Raw genomic sequence first — 23,440 nt, 5'->3', positions numbered from 1 at the left:
TACTCGAGGCCACATCAAAACCATTACGCAAAAAACTTGTTATATGATATGGTGCTTCACTGTACATTCACATATATTTTATGCGATTGGTAACATTAATCAATTTGCGTAATGCTTCATAATCCTCAACCACCGGAAGAATGTAGAACAATTTTCGGATCTCACCAACATGCAGACCATAACACCCCGTCTCATTCAAACGTAATTGATTCTCCGCTACTTGCAGATTCAATCCAGCATCAACGGTAATACGCTCAACTACACAACCGCCATCGTGGATGGTGCCAACACTGTTCCAGCAATGTAATAAACCCGCTACTATTCCATTTACACCTTTCGTCGATGTTTTGCGCTCCTCAGCTGCCCCGGTCCCGCTCTCCATGAACACTCTGTAAACCCGTGTTTTTGTTTCAAACAAAAGCTAGCAAAATACCGGCCATTTCAACCGTTTGGGTGTCCACGAGTCAGGATTAACTACCTAGTTGTAACTACAATTCACAGCGGAAACCTCTGCATCGATACGATAGAGGTAGAGTAGACTAGCCTTGGTTTTATGCATCCAATGTTCTTTTTTACGTTTTGATTGATCCTGGTCTGGTCGGTTGTGGCGCGTCTCAGCAACATTTCCGTTCTATTCTTCGTTGTTTGCTGAACTGGAAGCGGCCGAAGCCTAAATCACAATTGGCATGATTACAACTGTTGTCGCTGGTCGATTCAGATCATATTGGGTTTCTTATCTGAACGGGAGAAGAGTGATAGTAAGAAAGCAAACACAAAGGCGTAGCAACCGTGTTGGTAGTAAATAATTATTATTATGTAAGCTAATTAAATTAAATCAATTATCCAAAAATAAGCAAAATCAAGCCTACAGTAAGTGAAACTAATAATAATATCCTATTCACAGGTAAACATTTCCAAGCAACTACAAACCATACAAAAATCTAGAACAGTAGAAACGTGTGCCATAGTGAAGTGAACAAGGTTTAGTATGATCACGCTCAGAAACAATGGAAATTCATTTTGGTTATACATTCACCGTGGCACTCGTTTTTCTTCTTTCAGCTAAGTCAAAACTAAAGTGGAGACATAATCACAAAATACAAGAGAAAGAAAGAAAAAAACACTCGCGCAGCACCTTATGCGTGAGTTGTAAAGAAGAAATATTTAATGACAGTTAAATAATAATATAGCATTGGAATATCCACTATAAAAAAAGAGAACGAAATATTTCAAAGACGAGTTAAAGGGGCAAACACACGAGTTTTTGAAATTTGTCTATTCCTTCGAAAACAGAATGCTGCAACATTCGAATGAAAAGAATAATTTCATTGGGTTGTCCTTCTTTCTTGCTTTGGAGTTATATTGTGCGTGGAAAAACAAAAACATGCTTAGGGGGCGGGGGAGCAGGATATCGAAAGTGGTGAGCAAATTTAGATTACTAGAAAAAGGAACATAAACGACGAGCTAGCGGGAGAACTTAGGGAGTGAATCGAAGATGGAAAATCTAAAGGGGGTAGATTATCATTTAACAATAAACACAAATAAGATAAAAAAAATCAAACAAAAAAAAAACAAAAATTAGGTCAAGTCATGCAATTACTCGATAGAAAGCGGGAGAGCTTGATATGCGGGAAAGAGATGTGCGATATTTGTGATTCTCGATGGTATGGGGAAGGATACTTTTCGATTGCTGAGCATTGGGCAGCAAGAAAGTTTTGATTTCGAGGAGATGTGCGGCGTCTGGAGATAAATAATAACGACGAGAGGTTTGAATTTTGTGTATAGATGATTTACATTTTTGGATGTGTTGGTGCGTTGGAAGTTTTGACAGTTATGTTGAAAACATTACAAATCAAACTATGAGCTAAAAATATCAGAATTCAAAACATACCCAAAATTTCCTGAAGTACCCCCAAGAAACACTTATTTGATCGTGACGGTTGTTAATATCGAAAACACTTACAACAACACCGACATATCTAAAAATGAGATGAATCAAATTTATGTATAAGCAGACGCGCAGACCGTTTGACATTTGACTGGTACAGTGATGGAATCCAAACCAATAGACGATACTAAAGACACTAAAATATACTATAGTGAATGGCTGTGGTTAGCATTGTGTGAATTTGTGTTTGGTGCGCAAGTGGACAAGAACGAGAGATAGAGTGTGTGGCGGTTGTATTTATGTTCCCTCCATTGATAGCCAAGAAAAACGAGGAACCGAGCTCAGCGGAACGCGCTTTTGTTGTTAATGCATCTGCATCAAACGTGGTGCAAGAGTGAATGTGATATATATGATGCCCAATTACGCATGTTGTTTGATTTTTATGGTATAATTAAACAGAATTTCAATTTAAATGTAATATGTGACAAAAAGCGATGTATGGATGTAAATTGTGGGATCAAGCTAGGGACAATTTAATGTGTTATTGTGATGTGAATGTCTATAGAGGAAATCATTGTAAAACCGACACCCAAAGGAAAAAGAAACCGAAAATTAGGAAAGCATCTGAAATTTAAGAATTTAGGCTGCAAGAAGCAACTTGTTCTAGCACTTTCCTGAAAAACGACTTTTGCTGTCCAAAACAGCCAGGTATATTGAATGGTTTATGAAATGCTTAAGAGAGATTCCGTAACAATTTGTAGACATAGCTTTTTTTCTCTATTATAGTGACTTTCAACACATTTCGGCTGGTTCGTCACTTTTACTTCCATTTTCACTTGTCACATTTACTTCCATTTTCGGGAGTGAGAATTGAACTCGTGATCTTTGCGTGAGAGGTATGGATGTTACCACAACGCCAGATCGCCTCCACTGTAGACAAAGCTCATATTTCCAAGACCTTCCATGTTTCTTTGACTACACACTGTTACGGAATCTCTCTTAAGCTTTTCATAAACCATTCAAGATATCTCTATTTGGCTATTTTGGACGGCAAAGTTCGGTTTTCAGGAAAGTGCTAGGAACAAGTTGCTTCTTGCAGCCTAAATACTTAAATTTCAGATGCTTTCTTAATTTTCGATTTCTTCTTAGAAGCATGCCTCCGGCTTAACATAAGAACTTTTATTTTTTCTTTTGACTTCCATTTCTTTCGTCGCTTCTGCAGTGGTCATACTTTGTGTTCTTGAGAGGTTATTTTTTAACGCTCCTTCTAAACGGCGCTTTCGCGTAGTCCTTGGCTGAATCATTTTTGACGAAGGAATAATTTTTGTTGGTGGCATCTCGAAGGACGCATCAAGATTTGAATTATTGTGAACTGAAACATCAATAGATTTCGACATTCTGTGTCCAAATTAATCTTCAACGATTTCGAGACTATGCTCATCTGCAATCTGGTCCCAGGAGGAGCTCCGTTTTTCATATATGCGTGTAAAGGGTGTCCTACATCAAATTGCATCACGAAAAAAACGCTGTAGAAAATTACTCCGTGACGTTAGTTTCCGAAACGAACCGTGACGTTAGTTTCATCATGATGTATACAATGATGCTTCCTCAGCATCTGGGTGTATAGTTTCCGGGCTCGTGTCTTTCTCAGCATATTTTGCTGTTCGTCACGATTTAGAGCCCTCTGCGCTTCGTACGTATGCTGTCCCTCCCGGTCCTTGGCTCTCTGAATGAAAGACTTGGACAGATTCAACTTTTTGGTCACATCCCTGATCGAAGCATTGGGACTCTGCTTAAACGATTTCACGACACGCTTGTGATCCTGATCAGCAGCGTAGTGAGGGTAGACAGCGCCCCTGGCAAACTATGAAAATGGCGCCCCAAAATACCACTTTTTTCAAATTTATCACTATAATTACACATAGGTACGGAAAGAAGCAACTACCTCATGATGGATGTCTTTTTACTCTATTGAAAGATGAAATATAATTCGGGAAAAAAATTGCTTTTGAAAATTTTTGGATTTTGACGCCCCAAAGGGTCAGCGCCCCAGGCAAATGCCGGGTTTGCCACCCGCACACTACGCCTCTGATCCTGATCACTGATAGAACATTCATTCTGACCGCATTTCATCTTCCGTTCGATGCTCAGAGGATCGTAGTAACCTTTAAATACACGAATCACCGTTGACTGCACGATTCTGAGTTGTTTTCCGATGTTCCGATGAGAGAGTTGAGGATTTTCCTAGATGCTTGCGCAAAATCAATTCGCGACGTTGCTCTTCGGGTGACGCCATTGTTTTTCAATTTTCGAAAAACTGACAGCGATAAAAATACAGTGTAAACAAAACACTCTAAACTACTTCTACCCAAATTTTCAAGAGAAAATACCCAACTTCGCGTATTTTCCGTGAATCAATTTGATTTGAGACACCCTTTATTCTTTTTCTGGAAAAAAAAAAATAATGGAGGGATATGTTGACCAGCAGCAAACATGCACGTTGCTCGTTGTCATTGCTTCTCCCCTTTCTACAGAGCTGATACTGCCCATCTGCATTTTGCCTCTCGTTGCAGCAATTGATAATGATGTCTCATCAACATTGTATATACGAGAAGCATGAAATTGATCGGTTTTTTGAAATAATCTCCAATAAGTCAAAAAAAATTGACCACAGGCTTGTTGAACCCCCTGGCTCTTGCTGCTGATGTAGCCTCGGGTTTACGGAACGTAAGTTTTGGATTTCTGTCTAGAAAGACTTTTATCCAGTCCCAGCCAGCAGCCTTCTTCTTCTCATTGAACCGATGTTGAATGTTGTTTTTTTTGGCCAATTCGAATGCCAATCGACGGACATCTGTCGTACTGATTTCACAGAAGCGAATCTCAAGGTCGAGCAGATGACGGACCAACACTTGGCATTTTTCAGTTGTTCTTTAGTCCAGCTCTGCCGTTTCATTTTACGAACATACACACGAGGCATCTACAAAACATAAAGATAAAGATAGGATAGTTTCAATCGACAAGTGAAAGCGTCTGCTTTTAAATAAAGAGGGAACAACGACAGAACGAAAACGAAATTGATGAATCGATGTTTCAGTATGCGTAGTAAATACACACAATCGAAATTGAAACTAGCAGAGAAAGGTAGAAGTGGAATAGTCATTTTCATATTAAAAAAATTGCAAAAAATAGCTTTTCACTGGAAAAAACAGAGGGTGTTGGTTTTACCCACAGTGTCGGTTTTACCCTGATTTTTCTTACATGTTGATGATGTATGTGTGTGTTAGGATATGTGAGAATCAACGACAATGAACAACAACATTTAACATTTTCCATTGATACTAAAATAGTATTTACATAATAATTTGTGTTAGACACATATAATTTCGGGAAAAGGTTCAACGCGTGTTCAAATGTTTGTATATTTTGACCTTTTTGGTTCTCCATTACTCAATAACTACGGAAACATTGCATTTTGAACACTTCAAAAGATCCTAGTATTTACACAATTATTATTTGAATCAGCCTGGACATCAGAGAAAATATTTACTGAAAGCATATATTTTGATGCATTATGATTTTCTAAGTATCAATTCGATAAGTGGTTTTGTTTCAAAATGATTTTACATAAAGATACCTTGCAACATCACGACTAATATCCATAAGTTCTAGCGGAAGTGTAACCAACAGTGACTTACATCGAAATATTCGTACCCACACATTTTGACGAGATTTTCAGTACGATGCCACAGACGAATAAGAATCATGAAATGAACTAGTAACAATCATCCAATGTGAAACTAATGAACAAAGAAAAAAAATTCCTAAACAAAAATTAGCTTATAGTAGGTCTATTAAGAAGTACGCAATAAATGCAATGTGAAGAGCAAATAAATTTGAATCAAATGATTCTTGTTCCAACGATGAGCCAACAGAAGAAAAAAAAACGCGACATAGTCAGTACACGACAAACGAAACAAACACAACTGAAGCAAAGGGGCAAATGGAGTATGAGCGATCGTTGACTACGAGTCGTGATATGAGCGCGCATAAGTGTTACCGTCGAGATAGAGTATGTAATTTATACCTGTATCATTCCATCGAATGTGAATGGATTGGGACATGTGAGACATGTGTTTTTTGTCACATTAAAGCACACAAAGTATTAGCAGATAAAAAGGCAAGAACGAAAAATGAGCTTTCTGAAAAGCAGGCTCCAATAAGGATTATTGACTGTTGGTTGAGGGGAAGAGAGTGAAGCATTTGCACAACTCAATATATTATTCAAATTCAGAACAAAACAAAAACAACAAAGAAACACAGAATTCCCAGGTGATACAACATACATTTTGTTGAGTGCATTATCCCGGGGAATTTATGAGGATAAAAGTGACTCCAGACTATAACAAACAGACTGCAAATTCAGTTAAAATTATCGAAACAAACAAACCATTTTAAGAGGTCGATGATAACAAGCGAACATTGCTCAGGTAAACATACAAACAACAAAAACAAACATAAAAATACAAAAACAAAACACAAAGACTTACATATTGAAATACACTGAACACCCAACAGCAGAAATAAAACGAAGTAAACGAGCGTAATGGATATTTGAGACATAAAACAATAAAAAAAGAATATGAAATTTTTTCCTTCTTGCTAAAAGAGTAGTAGACGCGAGTGGTGTGCTTGATTGTATGTGTGCGTGAAGGTGAGCATTATTCGAAAGTGTGACATCGCATAATCGTTGGAGCGATGTGTTCCAAAATCATTGTATTATAGTAGGAAGAACGAAATATCAAACTTGAGTGTATGCGGTAGGAACAAATTCATCCGCTCCCATTCCAGCTGTGACATCCCAATGAGAGAGGGTTTGGAGCGGAACAAATGTGTGGCTGAACATTCTCAAATAAATTAAGTTCCATATAATGTGAAAAAAAGGGAGGAGACAATGTTTACTCACGACTTTTCCCATTACACAACTTGAAATACTGAACTTATTCAGAATCATTGAACTGAACGACATGGAAATACTGGAATAAAAAAACCATTAGAATTTAAGTAGGAATCTATTGAAATTACGATGAACTATACTGACTTACCTAGACTCAAATGAATTAATTCGAAATAAGAAATAATAAAATATGAAAACAACTGTGATTTGGGAAAGCTTTTTACACAAGCATAAAATTTTGTGAATGAATAGTGGTCGGACAGTTTTGTTGGAGTTTGTCACGCAAACAGAGCGTAAAAAACAGACGAAAAAAATATGATTCGATTTTAAAGAAAGCATCAAAATATCTAATCAGAGTTTACATTTTACAATTTGAACCGAACTCACGACAGTTTGAGGATTACGAAACGGGACGGAAAAAGCTTTCTCAAGAAATGAACGACTGATTTTAACAAAAGAACATTAACACATAATACCAACTTTGAAATGACGAGTGAAAAAATATGTTCCCTTCGGAACACGAATATGAATTTGCGCGGTTTCGTGGGGGCTCCATTGATCCATCATCGCCATATTATCATAACTACTATCCGGTAGAAATCATCATTATCTTTGGTTTGGAATATCAAGCAGCGGTATAACTACTCCGCATTTTGATTTTAACCCCCCTCGAAGCCAAAGAGTGAACGTGTGAGGATTTTTGAGGATACGGACTGCTTGTCGCGAAAATCATCTTATCAAAGCGAGTAGGGATCTCCAAAGAAGCGACCAGAAATTTAAGAATGTATATCAAGTAAACAAATTATCCATTTTCCAATTTTGATATTGTTTTATTCTATGAGAAAATTAAACTAGGATTAAATGTTGAAGACTTTGGAGGTTCCCAATATCCGATTTCAAAGTGTGCTACCCATGGAAATGCGAACGAATGATTATTGTTTGTGAGATGCGTGAGTGTGAAATATAAACATAGACGGGGAGATTTACATTGAGAACAATTGGCCATATATACGACATGACACTATTTTTGCGTGTGACGAAAGATTATTGAGTTTACAAGAAGAGAATGCTTGTTGATAACGAATCAGCGAGGATGTGATAAGAGAGTATGTTTGTTATAAGTCGAACGTGAATATATTGATATGATAGGTGAACCAATGTTGTTAGTTTGCAACAAAATCATTACTTAGGATATGATTGTGTGTGCAAGCGTTTGAGTTTGATTTCCTTCAGTTTGTCTGCTTCCAAGAAACCGACGAATTTTAGCGAATCCAGTGTGAAACACGAGTCATGTAACGATACATAAAGCTGCTGTGAAACGTGTGTGGTGCACGTGTTGTGAGACTGTGGAGAGCGATTCTTAGTGTAGTGTGTTATGCTAGACGGATGTAGTCCTTGTAAGTAAGTCTGATTGTTTGTATACATGATGTTTGATGACTGAATAAAAATTACATGACTGCCAAAAAATGTCTTGTCTTATTTATTTTCGTTAGCGATAAAGCAAGTAAATGCTATGCATAAGTGTTGAACACAAAGGAAAACAATTACAAATTGTCAGAAAGATAGTCTAGAATCCAGTCCGGATTCCGTATGATGTACGGGTAGTGTTTCGTTAGGCAGTAATGTTTCATCATTGGGTATATCCTATATTTTTGTATGATAAGGAAATAAACGAGAAAACACAATTGTTGTTTTATTGAAAAAAATAGTAAAATATTCAGTGTGTTTCTTTAATTTTCAGAGTGAAATTTTTTCGAAGGTTACAGAAATTGAAGGAAGCACTTCAAATTATTGAACGACGGAAGCGATGGAATTCAGTGCTTATAAAAAAGGTAAAACTGAAAATGAAGTATACTTTCATGAATGACACGTTTTCTTGCAATTACATTCTGACTTTTTTTCCGAATTATTTTTAGAGGCCTCCGACTGTAAGGATTCTTTCTTATTTCCAAGTCATTGACTTGTAGACAGCTTTAGCGGTAAGTGGTAGTGGAAGAAAAAATACCATAGACGCCATACAAAGAACTTTGGAATTGGCTAGCATAACTCTTTAGGAAAATGAAATAAAATGATATTTCGAACGGCTTCTCCATTTAATGTTCGAAGAGAAACAGATCGAACGAAATGAAAAACAACTTGAACGGAATACAGAATGGAATTTTGTCAAGTCGTTCGAATTATTTCGAAACGATCAAAATACAGAATAAGGGTTAATACCTCCTAACCAACTGGACAAAATGGTATGATTACTACTTCATCCGAAAGATAAAATGTCTACGCGTTATATGCTTGTTAATTATTGATCCAAAAACTTGTTTCAATAGCTTAAAAATAGCTTTTGAACAGGCTATTGATATAACACAAATCTGTATATAAGCTGGCACTCGCTCGAAAATCCACTCAGTTGATGATTGTACAGCGGTTGGAGCATGTTATCGCTGCTGTGGCGAAGCTAACTTGGTCCACCAAGAAAACGTAGGGGTAGTGGGAGCAAATTGGTCATGGGGGGGCAAAGTGGTCACCTGCTTGTTTGGTAGTATAACTAATGACTATAGATGCCGCATTGACAGTCACCTTATGTTTGAAGAATTTAATGACTTTTGAGTCACCCTGTGCTTCGTCGCATGCCAAAACATGAATAAAAGCAGAAATTGCTCTCTCGATAGCCATTAGGCCGTAGCTCTGTATGCGTGGTATCTAAGGAATTTCTCGTGAAATTTTGTTTATTCAATCTGATATATTGGATATATTTGGACGACTGTTCACATGTTCTAGGAGAGGTGAATAGATATTTTGTTTAATCTCGACGATTAATTAGCATAGAAATTACTTTGATGTTTGGGGGCAAAGTGGTCATAGGTGAATAACAACTTACAATGTTCTGTTTACTAAAGCTGATATACCGCATCACATTCTGCTCTTGAAGTAGATCCTATTGTGGCTTTGACCCTGGATAAGTATGCCACTCCAACTAAACCAAGCCTCATTATGCGGAACGTTATGTCTACGTTATGTTTCTTACTACGTTTTTGTTTGCATGAGAAAATTTGAATGTAGACTAGGTGAATAGGCCAAGCTTATTGCATACGTGTACTTACTATATCGAACATGATTTGAACAAATTTGGACGAAAAAAACGCTTAAATCTATCCCATTTATCTTGATATGTGCGAGTGACCACTTTGCCCCCACTAGGTGACCACTTTACATCCAAGCCAAAAATAAGTTCGATTTTTCACCTTTTTTTCTAATATGAAAAGTGTATTGTTTTGAATTTTTATAGTAAAAGCCGCTTGCTATCTTGAACAACAATGAGTTGAACTATAATATTCTTCGAGAAACGGGAATTGAAGAGGTATGTGGACGCTGGAAATGGGCTTATTCCTTAGGGTGTCAACAAGAACCTGTTTGTGCAAACAAACGGCATTGATGCGTCGGGTTCGTTAAAGATTTCCCCTAAGGCCAAAAGTCACACCTAACATGCCGGGGATTCGACTTGCACTGTGGTCACGCGTCTTCTAGAGCTTGCCACTCAGAATGCATCAACTAAGTATCAATAAAAATGACGCAAGTAATCCTATATGAGACGAAACGTTAGGGCCATTTAAGAAAAAGAAGAAGAATGGTATCGCTTAGAAGGCGACCAAGAAAGCACAAGCATCGATGAAGCTTTCCGCTCGAGGCGATAAAGGCTGGGCTTCGGAGACAGGTGCCACACACAGGCAACTCTTTTCGTTTGGTGGTCATCGAGTCAGCATTGATTGCCGGCGGGCTACTGTGAAGAAGGTGAGCAACAAAAAGATAGCTCCTGCTACTGCCGGTACAGCAGTTCTTCTTGGAACTAGAAATTAGTTTGAAGCGAAAGGTTCTACTTTGTTACTCATTTGTAATATAGTACTACGAACAAATACATTTTGTTTTGTAATTTTTTCAGTCAATGCGGATAATTGTAAAATTACGTATTTTGCTATTTTATTAGTGGTAGAATGAATCTTAAGAAAGACATTCATTCCTACTCGGCACTCGCCGGCAAACGATGTTTACTCAACAAATTTCTCAGACGGGAAGTGGGTGTTGTGAGGAAGAGAGAAGGGAAGAGCGAGTGCAACATTTATGTGGACTGATTGGGTGCGACAGATATTTTGTCTATTGGAAATGGTATAAAAATGTACCATGTACAGGGCAAATATGGGAAAGCGGAGAATAAAAGTTACGCATCTGTACGTTTGGGAACCGTTCTGATCGGAGTTGCAAGTATTAACTTCATTATTCATTTCATTGAACGCTGTTCACATGATTCGTTTTCGAAAAAATGCGAATTGAAAGTGATTGATATCGAACGGCGATTTTGCATGTCCAAAATGTTTCTTGAACCTGGACGAAAAATCGATTCACTACGACATTCCAGAACCATTGTGATCTGCCGAAACCAGGTCAAATGATCAATGCAGACTTCGACGAGCCACAAAAAATCCATTTGAAGCGAGTTTTACCGAAAAACGTCCAGATACGAGTGAAAAGTATTCCGTCATGACAACGCTTGGCCTCAGGTTACTGTTCGAGTTAAAAATTATTTGGAAAATAGCGGATTTGGAATTCTGATTCACCCGCTTATAGTCTAAACATTGAGAAAACTTTGAGTGGAATATGATTTACTTCAGAACAGTGTATCAAAAATTGTCTGGATTCATTCATGGCTTCAAAAGATGAACGCTTTTTTCGCGACGGAATCCGTAAATTACCAGAAAGAACGGGAAAAAGTAGATGCTAGTGATGGCCAGTACCTTGAAGAATGTAATAATTCATTTTGTTATCCAAATAAATTTGTTTTTCATGCAAAAAACCAAACGCTGCACATCCAATATTTTGGCATCTTTCACGTATGTTTCAGAGTTCTTCGTATTCCTGCCAGATGCACCAGAAATGCTTGATGGAGTTGTGGAAGTTGCAGTGATTGAAGAGTTTGTGGATAGGCCGTGTGAAATCGAGCAGTATCCAGTCCATAGTCTGGACAATACTCGCAGCTCACGCATCATCGCCTCGGCAATTTCGAATCGACTTCTCTGCGAGACACCATTTAGCCCGAAAGGTGCGAAAGGAGTCGATGATCCACAATTTTACAATATCCATCGACACCTCCCATGAAAGTAATTGTCTCGTGTCATTTCCAGGAAATCGATCACGGCCACATTGTTACCCGTAATCCAGGAGTCCACATGAGGACACCGTCAGGCAATAGGTACTTCCTGACCGCTTACACTCATATGTCTCTGTACTTGGCTGCACCGATGGCATTGATGACACTCGCCGAGTGGAGACGACCAGCAGCGATTTCGTAGCTGCCACGTAGATTCCGGCTTCCTTAGCCGAGAAGACCAGCCAAATTTCGGTAAATCTCTTGCGCGAATCTAGTCTGTTATTTCTGTCACTTACCCCGAAACCAACTCCTAATGATCTCTTAGAACCGTCCATGTACCTTATCTCGTGAAAACGGTAATTTTCAGCAGTCCATGCCCTGAAATTCCGTGCGACCTTTCTTTCGGTTTTTCAATAGTTAGAATTCTCTCTTACTCTCCTTTCACGTAACAATTTTACTCCACGATCGGATGAAATTAAGTTCAACTTGTTAAATATCTCTCTAATGTAATGAAACACAATTATTTTTGTCTGTTGTATCGTATATTTGTCTAATTTGGATGTACAATTATGTACGATCCTTGATTGAGGTATGAAATATATTTATTGGTCACGAGTGTCTAAGTTGTAATATAAAAAATAGAGAAAATACCACAGTTTGACTAATGTAATGATCTCAACAAACGTTTATTGTAAACTTATAATGATTCTTTTATAAATATATTTTATTCATTCATCACTATGTTCTTTGTGGGACAATCCACAGAAAACAATATCTAATTTATGTTGGAAATGCCTTGCATTTCGTTCTTAATTTTTCGATTCGAATATCATTTCGTTTAGCTCTATATCTTTAGCTTGTAAATTCTTATACGTGATAACACATAACAGTCGTTTTAACAGGATTTCATAATTATTTACAATACTGATTAAGAAAAACAAAACGAAAAAAGCTCTTAGGACGAACCGCTCAGCAACGCTCGAATGTGTTCCAGGGAGAAATCGGACAGGTCCAATGGAATATATTCAAACAATAAATTCCGGAAGTAATACACGCTCACTAGCATCAGCAGCACCTTAACGGCAATCACCGATAGCATGAGTGTGTTCAGCAGACTGAAGGCCGATATCGCCAGACTGATAACGAAACCCAAACAGTTGAATGGAAGCATCACGATGAAAGAAGCCACTTTGTAAACAATCCATGCCGTGTACTCGAACGGAAAGGTGAGGAAGCTGAGCACTCCATTGCCGAATATGTAGTACGAGATGGGGAAGTTTGGCGGATGATAGATGCGGTAGATGACATTGGCCAACGTGAGCAGCGGGGCAGTGATTACCGTTCCCAGCAGTAGCAGTATTTTGTAGATGGTATAAACACCAAGCACACTTAGAACTAGAGCAAGAACCATCCTAAACTACATTTGACTGTGAATAACAATCGAAAATGCCTAGAATTCACAACAAACTGAACACTTGAGCGGTTGTATGCAGAGGTGCCAGATGTCTTTTTTTTTTTCAAATGATTGTGTTTTATGCAAGGGATTGCTAAGATGGCCGCCTTTCAGTAGCCAGCATAGAAAATCATGAGCATAGAAATCATAACCTAAAATTCAAAATGAAGTGCTCCGCGCGATTCTTCGGCTGTGATTTGAATTGCAAATCGTCAAGAAAGCTTCCGGATGGGTATCCAAACATCGCTTGCCAAAAAAAAAACTATCCAATGTAATCAGATATTAACATATATGACTCCAAACATTAAACAATACGTGAGCCCCCTAAGCGCGAGCCCTGTTTTATGCTGCCTACGCTCAATTTGCATTGGATGGGATAGGGTTGCAAGAGCCCCGGTTTTATGCAGGTGTCAAGACGGGTCTATGGTACTAGGTGAGGCCGTTTCGTCACTATGTTGGTTAGAGGAGCGGTATATAAAAACAGTACGGAAGAAAGCAGAAGGGGAATTAATTGCTTGTAGCGTGAAAGAGACAGACTAATCAGGAGCGAGCTTCGGCACTAGCGTATTGTGTTTTGTTTACAAACAAAACTCAGTAGACTTCCAAGATGGCTGAAGAGTGGTTTTAGCAAGTTGGCCCACCTTAGGATATACTTCTAGGCGCCTTGGCAGGTGTATGGCACGATTATCGCTATCTCACTCTACCTACCGTCATCGCATATCTCACTATCCCCAGGGGATAGTAACTTCAAGCAAAAAAGTGGGACCGATTCGAGATTGCTTTTATGTAAACAGTGAACTTTTTTTACACTCTAAAAATTGCTCCGACTTGCACTGACAACTGAATGCTATTGTCAATTTGTGCGAGATGCCTCAAAACAATATAATATTGTTTATATACAGTAAGTTACATTTAATGCGACGTTTATATTATTGTAATGTGACACGTTTAATTGGACATTTTTGTAAACAACGAGTTCGGGGCCCAAATTATGGCGCCACATTAAAGTTGCCACCAGACGTAGACACTGTACCACTCACATCGCCAATGTTCAATTACAGGCCAAAATCGCCTCCAAAGCGACACTGAGTGGTGCCTCGGCATGTCGTATTAAATTTAAATAACTGTATTATATTGTTATTTATGTTCGCATCATAAGCAACGCACACATTTATTTTCCACTTGCAACAGTATTCACGATGATTGGATGGATGAATACACGACTTATACATGCATCTAGTACGACTATTGTCATGCGTATATACGATTTACTACAGACAATCAAAAAACGAATGGCGGAAAACGTTCTTGATAATTATAATAATTGTTATAGATTTTTGTAAATACATGTATGTTTGGAATATTACGTTAAAATTATTTTTAAGTCCGAATATTTCCGGTTTCAATAAAAGTGAAAGTTAAAGTTGCTTTTTTTATTTTTAACTTTTAAGAACGAAAGATTATCTGTTTGCCGGTCTTTTGCGTTCTGATAAACATAGTGACAAAAATAAATTAGTTCAAGTTCGTCATTCAATTGCACTTAACTCAAAACTGTAAACATGAGATTATGAACTTGGCAAACCAAGCTGCCAAGTATGCCAACCCAGCAAACATTAAATCATATATAGAGCATCGAATATCTGATATTTTGGGTGGTATATGATGCGCCCAAATAGCATATACAGTAAGTTACATCTAATCCTCGAGATACCGAGGCACTACTCAGTGTCGTATTAGAGGTTATTGGCCTGTAATTGGACATTCATGATGATAGTGGTACAATGTCGACATCTGGTGGCGACTTTCAATCTGGGGCCATACTTTGGGTACCAAACTCGATGTTTACAAAATATCCAATTAGAGATGAAAATGTCCAATTATTTGTGTCCCACTACTGTGCATGCAAGGTTATTAGGCAATACCTAATAACATAATAAGTCTGTTGTCATACGAATATACGATTCATCACTGCCATAAAAAATTGGCGGAAAATATTAAAGTGAAATGTTCGGCCTGGGGAATCACCATTTTTGTATGTATATACCCTTTATAAACATTTATATAACCCTTTATAAACATTTATGTTTGTACAAAAAGGAATTAATCAATTGACTTTTAGGGATATAAATGTTTGATATGAGTGGTGTCGACGGTTGTAAAATTGCTCCGATGGGATTTGAACTCCGGTTGTTTTGATTATCAAGCCACAGCTATCTCGTATGGCTATCTGAAATATGATTTTAGGGCAATTAAAGATCTTACATATGATACGAAAGAGTTGCAATCGGATACGTCATTACTGTCTGTTTATTGTGCTTTAGCGGAAATATCGCAAAATTTAAATAGAAATGGTTAAATAAAGTTCAGTACTACATGTTTCGAGTAATCAAATAAAAAAAATCATTCATATTTTAACAATTTAAAACTGCCTTCGGGCCTGCCCAGCAAACATTAAATCGTATAAAATTCGAGGTGTTGTATTCGAGACACGACCGCTTAGAACGTAGGACTACGCAATCTTTTTTCTTTTGAAATTTGATGGTTTATCATTTCGAATATTATTTTGCGAATACGTCGAAATTTCATAAATAACTCTCTAGTAAAAAGTTCCGGGGACCCTGAAAAGGTTTAATGGCTAGCTTAGTTTTGTCATTTCGAGAAGCAACGATCATTTTTTGCCTTTGCGAGAACAATACACTAATTGGTCATATGTCGCAATTTGTTTCTTTATATCAATGCACGCATTGCACTGAATATTAACAAGAGGCATCTTCCGTGCATCGCCATCAAAGACGAATGCACTGTCTGAGTTTCAAATGTATATAACTCAAAAGAAAAAGAAGAAGTGCATCGTCATTCAACAAGCATTTAACAGACACGCGTCTAACAGATGCGCACAGTTGCAGTGCTAAAAATGAAACATTGCGAGAATGACCGTTTATGAAAAATCGTTTCTCGACTCTCGGTCAAAACCGTCAACAAAGTTTCTCTAAGTTTCTATGTTTCGCGCAACGAAAACAAGCAACACACAAAAAACCAAACATCGATGTTTAGAAGCGACCTATAATCATTTGCACTCTTCTCTTTTTTCGCCTTCTTTGCCATGACTCGGATGGTTATGTTAATTGCAATGCCAGATGCACTTCAAGTGAAATATTCGCTAAAGAAACATTAAACACAAAACGAACAGAATAAGCGACCTTTGTTGTTTCGGGCACAGAAAGATTCTGAAAATTTTCCTCAGAGGAGATGCAATACTTATACACTAGCGACAGCTTACTTATTATGCAAGGATGGAGTTTACTACGCAAGTTTTCTTTTTCCGCTATCCCCCTTCGTTGTTTCTGTTCTAGCGGCTGCATAAGATACCCCTTATTGACAGCTCTGTTCGGGAAAGCACACAAATGGATAGAACAAATGTATGGAAAAATTGGAATGCTTCCAAATTCCATCAGTTTAAACCATATACAGACTATGGGATTGAAAATTTCCAATTCGATTGGTATGCAAATCGTTTAAATCCGTTCGTAGAAAAAAATTTTATTAACGTTAACTTTATTTCATAAAAACGTGACCTGTTTTCTGATTTGGCACCCTTAATGTAAGACGTAGTCCTACGTCAAAAATCTAAAATTGGAGGCGATATACATACATTTAGGACACATTACTTGTATGATGTGTATAACTGGAATATGCATATGAATTTGTATATGAGGTATATGATGTAATATAAACGATAATTATACGATTTAAGTTTTTCTAGGATGTATGTATATCGTCTCCACGTTTGCATGTATGGGCTAGCGGCGCATCATATACATGCAATTTATATTATTCATACTTGTATGTTTGTGAATATAATCCTCAAAATAAAATCATTACACTAAACCTTCGTTTCAAACAACTTTTACAGAAACCAAATCACGCAATAAACATCAAGAATTGCTGGGAATCTCTTATCAATATTTGTTCAAATTTAAAAAGGTGCTGAACTCCAGTTTTGTTAACATCTTTTATGCATTCAATTAAATCGTACGATAAATCATATATAAACATAAACAATCCCACCTTTCATCTTTCATTAAACACCTCGTAGTAGAAATCTGTCAGTATGCATACACTCTCCTACGAAACATAGTGGAAAAAAATATATTCGTCGATGTAAACAAGCGGTGAAAAAGGAGACACTTTTCGACGAGTGATTTGTATGAAATTCCACTGCCGTGCTATTACTTATGCAGACATACAGCTGTACTTGCGTTGTACTTCGAAAATTGTATGTCTGTCACCATGTATAGCGCTAGAACCATGCAAGCAACTCGGTACAATCGCTGTACCTGTACCGACCTGTTTTTAGAGATGTGCCATCCGCTCATGAGCTGTTCCGAAGAATCGACTCTTTGAAGTGAGTTGACGCGGAACAGCTCGCAAAAAAAATCAAACAGCTCTTCAGCTCACTTTGATGATGATGAAGGAGAGAAAAGAGCTGTAGAATTGAAGAGAGTGTGTGAGCTGTAAGATTCAAATGAACTGACCGTCTCTCGCTCTTCGTGTTAAGACATCAGTTTAGTTTCATTTGTCCCTCGTCTTTTCAACTGTTATATTCGCGTTGACGGCATTGAGCTTTGTTTACCAGTTTAGGGGGCGCCAAAAATAATAATTGGCTCTCAGGCAGAATGAACACGTTTTTAAATTCAAATTATTAATGAAAATTAACTTCTGTGTATCAAATGAGTATTCTATTTCAATGAAAAACACTTTGTTTGCAGGCGGTGCAAAAATCTCATAAGTTTTTTTTTTTGAAGAAAACTTTCTATTGTAATGTAAAGCCTCAGTAAAAATGTCGGAAATGTTGTACTCGCCGAGTCTGATGGGGCTTACCCGTTCCTGATCGAAGGGTTTTCCACCGTCAGTATGCCACGGCCCAAAAGATTCTTGTTGTGGTGAATCACACCGTCGAGAATGGATTTGATGGCTGCGTATTGGATGGTTTTCCATAAACTTGAGAGCTGTCGTCACAAAACGAAGAATTTCCAAATTTTTTCGATTTTCTCCTGGCTTCTTCACGGGAAAAGAAAAGACGTCTGACTTCTGTCGGTTTCCAAGCGAATATATTTCTCATAGCCTCCTTGCAGTTACAATATTTTAAAAATTGAAAAAATCATGACATACTTCAACATTCCGGCCACCTTGAACTGGTTTAGCTAGTTCGATTCTATTACCACTTCAATGCTGACGATGTAGGAATACGTTCCCCGGATATAAGATTGGACATTTCTTCTGGAAATGATTCGCGCTGGGCTAGCCGAGAAAGGGCGATGTCTGCATCACGGAGGTCGTCAGTTGTTAAGGTCTCAAAAGGTTCGATGGTGGTCTTCTTGACGGCGGCTTTCAGGGCACGGAAATATCGCATCCAGTATGCAATAAATCGACGAAGTTTGCTGAAGCAGGAGTATCGGCTGAATAATTTATCGGAAAAGTTGGAATTGAGTGTGGCTATCATGGTTACGTTGTTTTTGGCCTCCGACATCCAATGTGGGTCAAGGGATGGCATTTCGTTAACAGGCCAATCGGATGGTGGCAGGGATAACCAGTTCGGACCGTTCCACCAAATGGGAAGTTGTTTGAGATCGATTGGATTGACGCCACGAGAGAGGGGATCAGCTGGATTGGATGTTCCGGAAACATGGTTCCAGTGGCAGGATTCTGTAGCTTCTTGAATCATAGCTACCCGATTAGCTACGAAAGTTTTCCATCGGGACGGCGAAGACTCCAACCAATGTAATACAGTTGACGAATCTGTCCAACAGAAGAATTCAGCAGGTTTCGGAATGGAATGGGCCACCTTTTTATAGAGATTGGATGCGAGTACAGCCCCACATAACTCCAGACGTGCGATGGTTTGTTGTTTGGCCAGCGGTGCTACTTTGGACTTGGAAGTCAGCAATTGGACACGAACAACCCCAGCGGATTCTGAGCGGACATAACAACATGCTCCGTAAGCCTTCTGTGAGGCATCGGAAAAGAAATGGAGTTGGAATGAGGTTGCGTTTGCTACGGTTACACAGCGTGGAATTCGAAGAGATGCGATAGTATCTAACGTTTCGTGGAACTCCTTCCACTTGGATTGCAAACGTGGAGGAAGAGGACGATCCCACTCATATGAATCTCCAGCTTCGGTTTTCAATGCCCATAGACGCTGCATGAAGAGTTTGGCGATGACTATGATTGGTCCCACCAGGCCAAGTGGGTCAAAAATCTGCGCCACGTACGACATAATCTTCCGCTTAGTTAAAACAGATGCTGGCAGTGGAAATTGAACCTTGAAACTCATCATGTCGATTCTCGGTTCCCAGATGAGTCCGAGTGTGGAAACGGATTGATCGTCCTGGAGATCATGGTACGGTGCAAAGGCTAGGTCTTCTTCGGGAATATCAACTAGGATTTCTGGTGAGTTTGAAGCCCACTTCTTCAACGGGAAAACTGCTGCTGAAAGCATGGCAGTCATTTCTTGGCGTATTTGGATAGCGGATTCAACGGTGTCGGCACCAGACAGGAAATCATCCACGTAGAAATCCTTCTGGGCTACCGCGGATGCGGCTGGATGGATATCACTTGCGTCCTGCGCGATTTTCTGAAGGGTGCGTGTAGCTAAGAATGGTGATGACGCGAAACCGTACGTTACAGTGTTCAGTTCGTACGTAGCAATTGGCTGGTTTGGACTAGGACGCCAGAGGATGAGCTGATATCGACGAAACGGCTGACGCAATAGGATCTGTCGATACATTTTTTCGACGTCGGCGACGAATGCAATTTGGTGGATGCGGAATCGGATGTGGATCGATAGCAGATCATCTTGAACGACGGGTCCAACTAGTTGCAGGTCATTCACAGAGAATCCAGAAGACGTCTTGCAGGATGCATCGAACCTTCGTAGTGGTGCTGGATTCCTTGAACACCGGGTGGTGTGGGAGAAAACAGTGTGGCTTGGTTTCGTCTACTGGATCCACGAGCTTCTTCATGTGGTTTAGGCGTTCGTATTCCTCCATGAAGCGGCAGTAGGCAGCTTTGGTGGTTGGATCTCGCTCAAGTCGTTTTTCAAGGTTCAAGAAGCGACGCTTGAACGTGATTCGCCGAGAGTGACGAGCGGATCGCGGGTGAGTGGCAAGGACACAACGTAACGACCCGACGAATCGCGAGTGGTGGTAGTGGCATATTGATCTTCACAGAAATTTTCTTCAGCGGATAACATGGAGCAGGGTTCAACAGCTTCTAGCTCCCAGAACTTCTGGAGGGCTTGTTCCAGGTTTCGGTCTACAGTGGTGAGGTGACAAACACGTGGAACATCGGGTGATTGGATGACTACTTTCCCAGAAACAGTCCATCCGAACGAGGTTTCGACGAATACAGGTTTTCCTTCGCCGCAGGAAATCTTACAACCGGTGTGCAGGTCATAATATACTTCTCCACCGACAATCATGTCAACGTCGGCTGGAATGTGGAATCGTGGGTCGGCTAACGGAACATCAGGGAACTGCCACGAGGAAATATCAATCGGCGTAGTTGGCAGGCATACTGTGGGTTTCTTCAAAATCAGAAAATCGAGAGTTGTACTATACGAAAGCAACTTGGATTTAATCGTAGCAGTCAACTTGCGCTTGATCTGCTTCGATGCTTCACCGATTCCAGACACGGCGATGTCAACTTTCGTGCGGCGGAGGTTGAGTACATTGGATAATTTCTTCGTAATAAAACTGCACATTGATCCCGAATCTAGGAGCGCGCGAGCAGGATGCTCTTTGCCATTCTGGTCTACGACAAGGAGGTTAACCGTTTCCAATAGGACAGTGGACTGATATGACTGTGCCGACAAACTCACTTGGGGATTCGGATTCGCTGATCCAGGGGATTCGACAACAGTCAACGTGGGTGGATTCGGTTGCTGGGATGACTGACCAGACATGACAACTGGAGTGGATTGTACTTTCGGGACTGCAGATTCGTGCAGCAGCGTGTGGTGTCTCTGGTGACAATTTCGGCAATCATACTTGGACGTACAATTCCTACTTTGGTGTCCAGAACGGAAACAATTCCAGCATAGGCGTTTTTGGGATACCAGTTCTCTGCGTTGACAAACGGACATCTTGGAAAATGCTGGACATTGGAATAACAAATGGTTTTCTGGACAAGCAATACAATGCGGAATGAAACTCTTATTTTCGGTCGTGGCGGAATTGGATACCATCTTGAATGGCTTCTTCTGGTTTGGTGTGGAACCGGCCACCTTGACTTGGCCGACTTGATTGGAGCGTTGCTGCAGATCGGTGACGACGGACTTCAACATTCGGACACGCTGGTACAAGAAATCAACCAACTCCTCGTAAGTGATGTCATCAGCGCTACTAGTCTTCTCCTCCCAGGCTCGGAGGGTTGTTGAATCCAGTTTGTAGCTTAGCAGGTTGATTAACGGTGTGTCCCAGTGGATGACTGGTTCGTTCAGCTTCGCTAAAGCCTTGACATGCCGTTGGTAATCATCAACCAGGTCATGCAGCTCTTGGGGTGACTCTTTGTTGAGTGGCGGGAGGTCATACAAAGCTCGGAATAGCTGACGCTTCAAATAACGTTTATTGTCGTAACGCTTCAATAAAGCGTCCCAAGTTAATGTGTAATTATCCGCACTTATATCGGTTGACTCGAATGGCTTATGAGCTTCTCCTTCCAGTGATTGTAAGAGGTACTGCATCTTCGCTACTGTCGGAATATCCGCATTGGAATGGACCATGGATGTAAACGTATCACGGAAGGAAAGCCATCTAGACAAATCTCCGTCAAACTTTGGAAGGTCAATCTTGGGTAATCGCAGGTGGAAATTCGCTGGAGGATGATTGGCTGTAAAAGACGTGTTCAATGCTGGTTGGTTGTGATCTATGGAACGTTTCATCAATAAAAAACCTTTAGCCGAACAGTATCGCGCCTCGAACGTTGCTCGTTCTTGCATATGCTCCTCAAACTTCTCAGGATCATCATACTTTTCGATCTCCGTTTGCAGGTCAATGAATTCGTTGTAGACTCTGTCCAACGCTTCAACACGAATCGGAATCTGGAAAACGTCATTCTGGTTGTCAAAATTATTGATGAACACTTCAACGGAATCACGAACGACGAATAGTGCTTTGCGCTTCATAAAGCATTCGACCAACTTCTTCTCTGGTCTGGACATCTTGGTTCACTACACTATCACCACTTCACTACCACCACAGATCGAATATACGGAATCAAAATTCGGAAGATTGGAACGTAAATTGTGCGTTGTAATGTCTTTTACACGACGCGGATATCGAAAAATGGTAAAAATCGAACGAATGTATCCTTCCCGTCACGGTTTACCACTTTTTAGGCGAACGAATAACTCGAGGATGGTGCACAAAAACGAACGTAATTATTCCCGACACGGGCATACCACCCACGCGAGTCTACTTGCCACCCAACACCACCAAATGAACTTGCAAACAAAATGGTGTACTCACCACACCTGCCCTTCTGGTCGGGGGAACCTTCGATCCGGTTCGAAGGACCAAATGATGGGGCTTACCCGTTCCTGATCGAAGGGTTTTCCACCGTCAGTATGCCACGGCCCAAAAGATTCTTGTTGTGGTGAATCACACCGTCGAGAATGGATTTGATGGCTGCGTATTGGATGGTTTTCCATAAACTTGAGAGCTGTCGTCACAAAACGAAGAATTTCCAAATTTTTTCGATTTTCTCCTGGCTTCTTCACGGGAAAAGAAAAGACGTCTGACTTCTGTCGGTTTCCAAGCGAATATATTTCTCATAGCCTCCTTGCAGTTACAATATTTTAAAAATTGAAAAAATCATGACATACTTCAACAGAGTCTGTTGTAAATAATAGTCTGGAATACGTATTTCAAGTAATTAATAATATGGTGTGAAAAATTTCATTTGAATTTTAACATTTTCAAACTGGCTTCGTGGCTATCGAGTTTGGGA

General features: G+C 39.6%; 2 protein-coding genes and 1 long non-coding RNA gene across 3 annotated transcripts; 1 reads left to right on the top strand and 2 right to left on the bottom strand.

Annotated features, from left to right (window-relative positions):
- On the top strand, positions 1 to 12,464 carry LOC129775155 (uncharacterized). The gene is made up of 5 exons (XR_008742865.1): positions 1 to 8,239; positions 8,584 to 8,674; positions 8,759 to 8,821; positions 11,734 to 11,931; positions 12,014 to 12,464. It is a non-coding gene; the product is annotated as an uncharacterized LOC129775155 (long non-coding RNA).
- Positions 12,465 to 18,650: 6,186 nt separating this feature from the next.
- LOC129773099 (uncharacterized) lies at positions 18,651 to 20,219 on the bottom strand. Its single transcript, XM_055776651.1, has one exon. It carries the CDS (start codon positions 20,217 to 20,219, stop codon positions 18,651 to 18,653), a length of 1,569 nt encoding a protein of 522 aa, XP_055632626.1.
- A 97-nt stretch (positions 20,220 to 20,316) lies between these two features.
- Positions 20,317 to 22,995, bottom strand: LOC129773098 (uncharacterized). The gene is made up of 5 exons (XM_055776650.1): positions 22,385 to 22,995; positions 21,675 to 22,321; positions 21,500 to 21,613; positions 20,610 to 21,455; positions 20,317 to 20,550 (listed from the first exon to the last, which is right to left on the bottom strand). The coding sequence occupies exons 1-5, from the start codon at positions 22,650 to 22,652 to the stop codon at positions 20,317 to 20,319; spliced, it is 2,109 nt and encodes a 702-aa protein (XP_055632625.1). The 5' UTR covers positions 22,653 to 22,995.
- Positions 22,996 to 23,440: the final 445 nt, after the last annotated feature.

The sequence above is a fragment of the Toxorhynchites rutilus genome, chromosome 3, assembly GCF_029784135.1.
Source record: "Toxorhynchites rutilus septentrionalis strain SRP chromosome 3, ASM2978413v1, whole genome shotgun sequence".
NCBI lineage: Eukaryota > Metazoa > Arthropoda > Insecta > Diptera > Culicidae > Toxorhynchites > Toxorhynchites rutilus.
The sequence above is the reverse complement of the archived record's forward strand: the minus strand, read 5'-3'. Positions and strand labels throughout refer to the sequence as shown.